Source organism: Piliocolobus tephrosceles, unplaced genomic scaffold, assembly GCF_002776525.5.
Source record: "Piliocolobus tephrosceles isolate RC106 unplaced genomic scaffold, ASM277652v3 unscaffolded_14007, whole genome shotgun sequence".
NCBI classification, from domain to species: domain Eukaryota; kingdom Metazoa; phylum Chordata; class Mammalia; order Primates; family Cercopithecidae; genus Piliocolobus; species Piliocolobus tephrosceles.
The window spans coordinates 1-9,483 of NW_022295430.1; the positions used below are offsets into that span (position 1 = coordinate 1).

At 65.1% G+C, this 9,483-nt stretch overlaps 1 protein-coding gene across 1 annotated transcript; it reads left to right on the top strand.

The window, feature by feature from the left end:
- Positions 1-48: 48 nt before the first annotated feature.
- Positions 49-9,483, top strand: PLXNB3 (plexin B3). The gene is made up of 30 exons (XM_023200336.1): positions 49-278; positions 448-604; positions 694-802; positions 884-998; positions 1,114-1,239; positions 1,321-1,437; positions 1,668-1,761; positions 1,844-2,013; positions 2,249-2,400; positions 2,582-2,687; positions 3,302-3,432; positions 3,672-3,848; positions 3,960-4,155; positions 4,301-4,540; positions 4,628-4,786; positions 4,859-5,010; positions 5,120-5,220; positions 5,294-5,517; positions 5,642-5,820; positions 6,011-6,077; positions 6,303-6,630; positions 6,772-6,875; positions 7,042-7,135; positions 7,377-7,549; positions 7,698-7,858; positions 8,119-8,266; positions 8,432-8,496; positions 8,568-8,643; positions 8,763-8,837; positions 9,098-9,483. Exons 3-30 carry the CDS (start codon positions 720-722, stop codon positions 9,200-9,202), a joined length of 3,918 nt encoding a protein of 1,305 aa, XP_023056104.1. The 5' UTR covers positions 49-278; positions 448-604; positions 694-719; the 3' UTR covers positions 9,203-9,483.

A 9,483-nucleotide genomic window follows, 5' to 3' on the forward strand; every position in this document is an offset into this window, starting at 1 on the left:
TTTCTCTCTGGGCACAATCCCGTTCACGCCTCCTGCTCATTGCACCCCACTGCACTCCAGCTGGGCCGGCCTCCCCAGCCCCGTTGTCAGTCATGCTTAAGAGTCTAGGACCCCCACGGTGACCTGATAAGCCCCTGCCTGGCAGGTGTACCCGGAAGGGCCAGTGCAGGCGGGCGGGCCAGCCTAACCAGTGGCTGTGGAGCTATGAGGAGGACAGCCACTGCCTGCACATCCAGAGCCTGCTGCCGAGCCACCACCCCCGCCAGGAACAGGGCCAGGTAAGCCGCCCACCACCACTGGGCCCTCTGGGCAGCATGACCACTGTCTGGAGCGTGAACCCCACCTGCCTTCCATTCTCTCTCTCCCATGGCCTCTGCTGCCGCCCCCAGCAGTGGCCACCCCCTCTGCTCTGGCTCCATCTCCCTGTTTCTCCCCGCTGCGTCCCAGGTCACTTTGTCTGTCCCCTGGCTGCCCATCCTGGATGCAGATGAATACTTCCATTGTGCGTTTGGGGACTATGACAGCTTGGCTCATGTGGAAGGGCCCTACGTGGCCTGTGTCACCCCTCCCCAAGACCAGGTGCCACTTAACCCTCCAGGCACAGGTGAGTGGCCCATGGGGTAGGGGACTGGGGTGGAAGCTGGAGGGGGAATGAGCCACCTGACCTGTCCTGCCCCCACTGTCCCCTCCCAGAACACGTCACCGTGCCCCTGGCCCTGATGTTCGAAGACGTGGCTGTGGCTGCCACCAACTTCTCCTTTTATGACTGCAGTGCCATCCAGGCCTTGGAGGCAGCTGCTCCGTGAGTCCCTGGGCCTGCCTCCTGGGGTAGAGGTGGCGACCCCAGAGGGCACTCAGCTGAGCAGCTGCCCTTCCCCTCCAGGTGTCGTGCTTGCGTGGGCAGCATCTGGCGGTGTCACTGGTGCCCCCAGAGTAGCCACTGTGTATACGGAGAGCACTGCCCAGAGGGCGAGAGGACCGTCTACAGCACCCAGGAGGTGGGCGGGCCCGACTTTCGGGCAGAGACAGGGCTGTCCCTTCTCCACCCTTCCCAGGCCCGCCCGGCAGTAAGCCCTTTGAGTTCTAAAGGGCTGAAGGCTCTCGTTTTCCCAGGTGGACGTCCAGGTGCGTGGCCCAGGGGCTTGCCCGCAGGTTGAAGGCCTGGCAGGTCCCCACCTGGTGCCTGTGGGCTGGGAGAGCCATTTGGCCCTACGCGTGCGGAACCTTCAGCATTTCCGAGTGAGCCGTCAGGAGGGAAGTGGGCAGGGCAGTGGGGTCTGCCAACAGCACGTCCACACTGCTGACAGCATCCTTCCCCAGGGCTTGCCTGCCTCCTTCCACTGCTGGCTGGAGCTGCCTGGAGAACTTCGGGGGCTGCCGGCCACCCTGGAGGAGACAGCAGGGGACTCGGGCCTCATCCACTGCCAGGCCCACCAGGTGAGAGGCTGCCCTCCAAACCCTCTTGCCTCCAAGCTTCCACAGACCCTCAGGAGTCTGCCATCTTTATGGAGAGCCTGCTTGGGGCCCACAGCCTCTCTGTCCCTGGGCCCCAGTCTTGGGGGAGAGGCAGGGAACGATCACATTAATTCTGGGGGGTGGCCCAGAGGAGACAAGAGTCAGAGGTGCCCTGAGTGGGCACACAGCCTGACCCCACACTCTGCCCACAGTTCTACCCCTCCATGTCCCAGCGGGAGCTCCCAGTGCCCATCTACGTCACCCAGGGCGAGGCCCAGAGGCTGGACAACGCCCATGCTCTTTATGGTGAGCCTGAGGGCAGCCAGGCAGGCGGGGCAGTGTGGGTGGCAGATAGGAGGCACTGAGCACACTGCCTGACCTCCCCTAGTGATCCTGTACGACTGTGCCATGGGCCACCCGGACTGCAGCCACTGCCAAGCGGCCAACAGAAGCCTGGGCTGCCTGTGGTGTGCCGACGGCCAGCCTGCCTGTCGCTATGGGCCCTTGTGCCCGCCGGGGGCTGTGGAGCTGCTGTGTCCTGCACCCAGCATTGATGCGGTGAGCCCCCGCCTCTAGGCTTGAGTGCGGGTCTCCTGCTGGGGCCCCCACAGCCCAGTGGTCCACTTCTCCTGCCCTGCACTGTCCTATCCTCCATGGTCAGACCAGCCCTACCCCAGGCCCCCAAACCCCAGCAGCTCGGTCTGGCTGGGTTGGTTGGCCGGCTGGGCACCCGGCACTGTAGAGTGGGGTGTGGGTGCAGGGGATCCCATCTGCCGTAATTTGCCTGCTGCAGGTGGAGCCCCTGACTGGTCCCCCTGAGGGAGGCTTGGCCCTCACCATCCTGGGCTCCAACCTGGGCCGGGCCTTCGCTGATGTGCAATACGCCGTGAGCGTGGCCAGCCGGCCCTGCAGCCCTGAGCCCTCTCTCTACCGCACCTCAGCCCGGTGAGGCACTTGGCGGGCGAGGATGGGTGGGGAGGCCCTCGGAGATAGAGGCAGGCCTGTGGCCAAGAAACCCTGGGGCACTGGGGCACGGGAGGGGTGGAGAAGGTGTGCTCGGTAGCAGCTGGCGGGCTGTCCCCTGCGTCCCTGGGCCCTGAGCAGCTCCCAGGCCTCGGCTTTCCAGGATTGTGTGTGTGACATCTCCTGCCCCCAATGGCACCACTGGGCCCGTCCAGGTGGCCATTAAGAGCCAGCCACCAGGCATCTCAAGCCAGCACTTCACCTACCAGGTCAGTGGCCTCCCAGGTGCGCCCTACGCAGGGGAGGGTGGGAGGGAGGGCCAGGAAGGGCAGGCGCCTAATGAGGATGTCAAGCTGGGTCTGGGGGGAGCAGGAAGCGCTGCTGCATGTCTAGGGGGGAAGCCATAGCATGTGAGTGGAGGCGGGCAGCCAGGCCAGTCTGGGGCACGAAGCTCTCGGGAAGTGTTGCCCTGGGCATTTGGTGGCACCGTTTCCCAGGCAGGAAGGCTGGGACAGGAGCGGTGGGGGCAGGGGCGGGTTCTGCTTGACCCATGCAGTGCCCCAAGGAGGCAACTGGATTTCAGAGTTCAGAGCTCCAGGTCTGGGGCTGCAAGCTGTGGTGTGGAGGAAGCTCTCACAAGGGGGAGAGACCGGCAGTGAGGACAAAAGAGCCCCACTCCTACTCCCCATGTGGCAGGGGTGGGTGGGAGGAAGCTGGCCAGCGTGCAGTGGCCTCTGGGAGGAGGGTGTGGTCCACTTTGGCCCCAGGAGGTAAAGCCCAGAGATGACCTGCGCTTGAGAACTGGAGGACCTTGGGCATGGCCCAAGGGGGTGAAAGGGCCAAGCTGGGCTGCCTCGCCTACCCAGCCCGCGCTGTTCCCCAGGACCCTGTCCTGCTGAGCCTGAGTCCTCGCTGGGGTCCCCAGGCAGGGGGCACCCAGCTCACCATCCGAGGTCAGCACCTCCAGACAGGTGGCAACACCAGTGCCTTCGTGGGTGGCCAACCCTGTCCCATGTGAGTACCAGCCTGCCTGCCATCGAGTGGTGGGCACTCCCATAGGCCTCAGTGTCCTTTCCACATGGTGGGGGTGGGGGTGGTTCATTCAGAGAAGTGCTTGCTGTGGCCACCCCCAGTGGTCCCTGCGCTTGTCAAGACAGGCTAAGTAGGGCTTCTCCTATGGGGGCTGGGCCAGGGCTGGGGTAGAGGGATGGTAGTTAGAGCCAAGATGAGAGACCCTGCTACCCATTCTGCAGCCTGGAGCCAGTGTGTCCGGAGGCCATTGTGTGCCGCACCAGGCCCCAGGCTGTCCCAGGAGAAGCAGCGGTCCTTGTGGTCTTTGGCCATGCCCAGCGCACGCTGCTCGCCAACCCCTTCCGCTACACCGCCAACCCCCAGCTTGTAGCAGCGGAGCCCAGTGCCAGCTTCCGGGGGTGAGGGTCAGCCCACAGGCCAGCCTGTGCACCAGGCAGGAGGGAAGGTGGGATGGGGGCTGGGCCGTGCTGCCCACCACCTGCCCACACCCGACTGCCATCCTGGCACAGGGGTGGGCGGCTGATCCGTGTCAGGGGCACCGGCCTGGATGTGGTGCAGCGGCCCCTACTGTCTGTGTGGCTGGAGGCTGACGCAGAGGCACAGGCTTCCAAGGCCCAGCCCCGGGACCCAGAGCCGAGGAGGAGCTGCGGAGCCCCTGCTGCAGATCCCCAGGCTTGTATCCAGCTTGGTGGGGGACTGCTACAGGTGAGCTCCTCACCAGCAGGCAACAGGGCTGTCCCTGACCATGCCCATGCCCGGTGGGGAGGAGGAGGGCAAGCTGCCATGCCCCTGGCAGTGCATAGCGGAGCCCAGCTCACTCCACCTGCGGCTGGCCCCGAATGTCCCACAGTGCTCCACCGTCTGCTCCGTCAACTCGTCCAGCCTCCTCCTGTGCTGGAGCCCTGCCGTGCCAGACAGGGCCCGCCCGCAGCGGGTCTTCTTCACCCTAGACAACGTGCAAGTGGACTTCGCCAGCGCCAGTGGGGGCCAGGGCTTCCTGTACCAGCCCAACCCCCGCCTGGCACCCCTCAGCCGCGAGGGGCCTGCCCGCCCCTACCGCCTCAAGCCAGGCCACATCCTGGATGTGGAGGTGAGGGCCACCTCCAACCCTGCCCCTCCAGGCTGCCCAGGCCACCTCTGTGGGGGCCAGTGGCTTAGGCTCCCATGTGTGTCCCAGGGTGAGGGCCTCAACCTGGGCATCAGCAAGGAGGAGGTGCGTGTGCACATCGGCCGCAGCGAGTGCCTGGTAAAGACGCTCACGCGCACCCACCTGTATTGTGAGCCGCCTGCGCACGCCCCGCAGCCTGCCGATGGCTCTGGCCTGCCACAGTTCGTGGTGAGTCCGCACCCTGGGTGGGCCGGGGGGCCAGGTGCCGCCGGCATGCACTCAGGAGCCTTGCCCACCCAGGTGCAGATGGGCAACGTGCGGCTGGCCCTGGGCCCTGTGCAGTACGAGGCTGAGCCCCCGCTGTCTGCCTTTCCCGTGGAGGCCCAGGCAGGCCTGGGCATGGGTGCTGCCGTGCTGATCGCCGCCGTGCTCCTCCTCACCCTCATGTACAGGTGAGACCCGCCCACCCCCAGCACACTTCCCTCCTCGCCATTGGCAAGGGTACCCCGGCAGGCGGCCAGCCTGGCCCTGGCCCTGGCTCATGCTGGCCCTGGGCTGCAGGCACAAGAGCAAGCAGGCCCTGCGGGACTACCAGAAGGTGCTACTGCAGCTGGAGAACCTGGAGACCGGCGTGGGGGACCAGTGCCGCAAGGAGTTCACAGGTGGGTGCGGAGGCAGGGGGGATAGGGTGCCCATAGGGCCTGAACTCACACCTCAGCTGCTCCTGGCCTGCAGACCTCATGACGGAGATGACCGACCTCAGCAGCGACCTGGAGGCCAGCGGGATCCCCTTCCTGGACTACCGCACCTACGCCGAGCGCGCCTTCTTCCCTGGCCATGGCGGTTGCCCACTGCAGCCCAAGCCCGAGGGGCCAGGAGAGGACGGCCGCTGCACCACTGTGCACCAGGGCCTCACGCAGCTCTCCAACCTGCTCAACAGCAAGCTCTTCCTCCTCACGGTGAGGGCCTCGTGGCAGGATTCCCCGGTGGCAAGGAGGTGGGGCCGGGGAACTGCTGGCCTGAGACAAACGGGGGTGGGGGAAGAGTGGGGCTTCCTGGGATGAGCCTCCAACCCTTGCCCAGCTCATCCATACCCTGGAGGAGCAGCCCAGCTTTTCCCAGAGGGATCGCTGCCATGTGGCTTCGCTGCTGTCGCTAGCACTACACGGCAAGCTGGAGTACCTGACTGACATCATGAGGACCCTGCTGGGTGACCTGGTGGCCCATTACGTGCACAGGAACCCCAAGCTCATGCTACGCAGGTTGGCCTTGACCTGGACCCAGTGGCGGGGGTGAGGGCTCGCCACAGACCTGCCCCCATCGCACCCTGGGCGGGCTCTGTCCAGGGGTGCGGGGGGCCAGGAAGCCCCAGAAGGTCGCGGGAAGGAAAGTGAGATGTCCTCAGCAGGGACACAGGCACAAACGCCTGACCCTGTGGCCGACTCTCCGCAGGACAGAGACCATGGTGGAAAAACTACTCAGCAACTGGCTGTCCATCTGCCTATACGCCTTCCTGAGGGTGAGGGGCACCGTCCCGCCTGCCCCCAGCCCTGAGTGGCAGACTCCTCCCCTCCCGCCATGTGGGGGCTGCTGCCTGCGCCCTACCTGACCAAGGCCCAGCAAGGAGGGGCTTTGGAAAGGGAAGGACTTTGAACCCTCTCCCGGGCTGGAGGCGAGGCAGCGGCGAGAAGGGCTGCCATCGATCCCCTCACTTGGCTGATGCTGGCTCATCTTGGCAGTGCAGGAGGTGGCCGGTGAGCCACTGTACATGCTCTTCCGGGCCATCCAGTACCAAGTGGACAAAGGCCCCGTGGACGCCGTGACAGGCAAAGCCAAACGGACCCTGAATGATAGCCGCCTGCTGCGGGAGGACGTGGAGTTCCAGCCCCTGACACTGATGGTGCTGGTGGGGCCTGGGGCTGGCGGGGCCGCAGGCAGCAGTGAGGTGCAGCGCGTGCCGGCCCGGGTGCTCGACACAGACACCATCACCCAGGTCAAGGAGAAGGTGTTGGACCAAGTCTACAAGGGCACCCCCTTCTCCCAGAGGCCCTCAGTGCATGCCCTAGACCTTGGTGAGAGAGCCAGCCCTGCCCACCCACCCCAGGGACCCTTCCCTACCCCTCTGGCACCTGGAGACCCTCATCTGTGCCTTACTATGAGCGTGGGGCATGGAGAGCAGGCTGTAGACTATCCACATCCCTGACTCCCTCCAGAGTGGCGCTCGGGCCTGGCTGGTCACCTCACCCTGTCGGATGAAGACTTGACCTCCGTGACCCAAAACCATTGGAAGAGACTCAACACTTTGCAGCACTACAAGGTGTGAGCGGTGGCAGGGTGAGGCAGGGCAGGGCGGGGCTGGGGCGGGGAGGTCGAGGCAGGCTAGGGCGGGGCTGGGGGCGGGGCAGGACGAGGCAGGGCAGGGTGGGAGCAGTGTAGGCGCCTCACTAGGGGTCAGCACAGCCTCCGCTCCCCATCTCTACCAGGTCCCAGATGGAGCAACAGTGGGGCTCATCCCTCAGCTGCACAGTGGCAGCAGCATCTCCCAGAGCCTGGCCCAGAGGTGCCCCTTGGGAGAGAGTGAGTCCCTCAGGGTTGGCCCCGACCTGGAGTCCAGCCGACTGGAGTCCAGGCTGGACAGGCAGAACTCCTGGCCACGCATCTGCCTCAGCTTCATCCCCCACCCCACCGAGATCTTCTGCCCATCTCTCCTTCCTTCCTTCCAGTCCCCACCCTGCCCCACCTTGTCAGGGAAGTGGACTGGGCATCCCAGGCCAGGGGCAGGGGGCATAGTCCTGAAGCCAGGCTCCTGTGCCCTCAGACACCCCCACGCTGGAGGATGGCGAGGAGGGTGGGGTGTGCCTCTGGCACCTGGTGAAAGCCACCGAGGAGCCAGAAGGGGCCAAGGTGCGGTGCAGCAGCCTGCGGGAGCGGGAGCCAGCAAGGGCCAAGGCCATTCCGGAAATCTACCTCACCCGTCTGCTGTCCATGAAGGTTGGTGCGGCCCGGGCAGCTGGGCCTGAGAGGAGGCTCAGCCACGGGCCCCCGACTGAGCCAGGGAGTGGGAGGGGCAGGGGCAGGCTGGGACGTGGATGGCCCCCACACCCTGCCCTCCACATGGCCCTTATCCCCTGCCTCGCAGGGCACGCTGCAGAAGTTTGTGGACGACACCTTCCAGGCCATTCTCAGTGTGAACCGGCCCATCCCCATTGCTGTCAAGTACCTGTTTGACCTTCTGGATGAACTCGCAGAGAAGCACGGCATCGAGGACCCAGGGACCCTGCACATCTGGAAGACTAACAGGTGCCTTTCCTGCTGCCCCACCCCTGCTGTGCACATGGTCCACTGAGTCCCAGAGGGACCAGGACATTCCCAGGGTGGATGCACCCACCTGCGGTTTCTGGAACTCACAGGAAGATCTAGGGCCCAGGTCACCTGGGCCACCAGGCCAGCTTCCAGTGGCCCCTGGTCCCAAGTGTGTTGCCAGTAGGCTGGAGTGCATGGGGCGGAGATCACGATGGCGGGCCAGGGCCTCACGCCCACGCCCCGCCCTGCGCCCCCAGTCTGCTGCTGCGGTTCTGGGTGAATGCCTTGAAGAACCCACAGCTCATCTTTGATGTGCGGGTGTCGGACAACGTGGACGCTATCCTTGCTGTCATCGCCCAGACCTTTATTGACTCCTGTACCACCTCAGAGCATAAAGTGGGCCGGGTGAGAGCAGTGCCAGCAGCAGCAGCTGGCAGGGGCTTGAGGAGGAAAGGCTTATGGGGGAAGCCTGGAGGGCTCTGCGCAGAGCTCTGGGTGGGTGGTGGCAGCGTCATGGTGACACCTTCACCTCCTAGCTCACGCCTAGCGCCTTCCCTCCCTCTGGAGCAGGATTCCCCAGTGAACAAACTGCTCTATGCCCGGGAGATCCCACGCTACAAGCAAATGGTGGAGAGGTGGGTATCAGAGGCATCGGGGCTGCGGGGAATGGGGGCTGCCCCACCCCTAACTAAGTCTGTTCCTCCAGATACTATGCGGACATTCGCCAGAGCTCTCCGGCGAGCTACCAGGAGATGAACTCTGCCCTGGCTGAGCTCTCCGGGGTGAGGCATGGCCCAGGGGGTGCGCCTGTCCACATGTGGGTGGAAAGACTAGCAGAGGGGGGATTGGGCTTGAGGACCAGGCTGGGACCTCACTGCCTCCCTCCACATGGTGCCCCCAGAGCTACACTTCTGCTCCCCACTGCCTGGAGGCTCTGCAAGAACTCTACAACCACATCCACAGGTACTACGATCAGGTGAGGCCCAGGGCACTCCAGAGGGGAGGCGCAGCGGAGCGGGAGGCCCGTGGACCCTCCCGGGGGAGCAACGGTGCCAGCCCATGCTGGCGGGGACAAGGCTGGGGAAGGGACTCGGCTTTCATTCAGATTTCCCAGGGAGACCCCAGGCAGCCCCCACTGGATCCCCAGGCTCCTGCAGAGATGGAAGCAGGGTGGGTGGCCCTGGGCCAGCAGGCAGAGGGGCAGGCTCAGACAGGCACCTTCCTCTGCCCGGGCAGATTATCAGTGCCCTGGAGGAGGACCCTGTGGGCCAGAAGCTGCAGCTGGCCTGCCGCCTGCAGCAAGTCGCCGCCCTGGTGGAGAACAAAGTGACTGACCTGTGAGCTCTGGCTCAGACAGCAGCAAGCCGGATCCACCACCACCGCAGTGCCTTATGACCCTGGAACCGAGCCAGCCACTGAGGGGAGCTGGCAGAGCCTGGGGGCGCAGGGTGCACAGCCAGGCGCTGTGCCCAGCAGTGGGCTCCCTGCCTACCACCTCCCCTGCCAGCCCACCCACCTTCCCCCCACCTGGGATTGTTTCTAATTTATAAGGACCCCCCCTTCTTCCCCCCTCCCCACTATATTTATTTGCCTGCTGGAAAATCACATCTGGAAATAAAAAT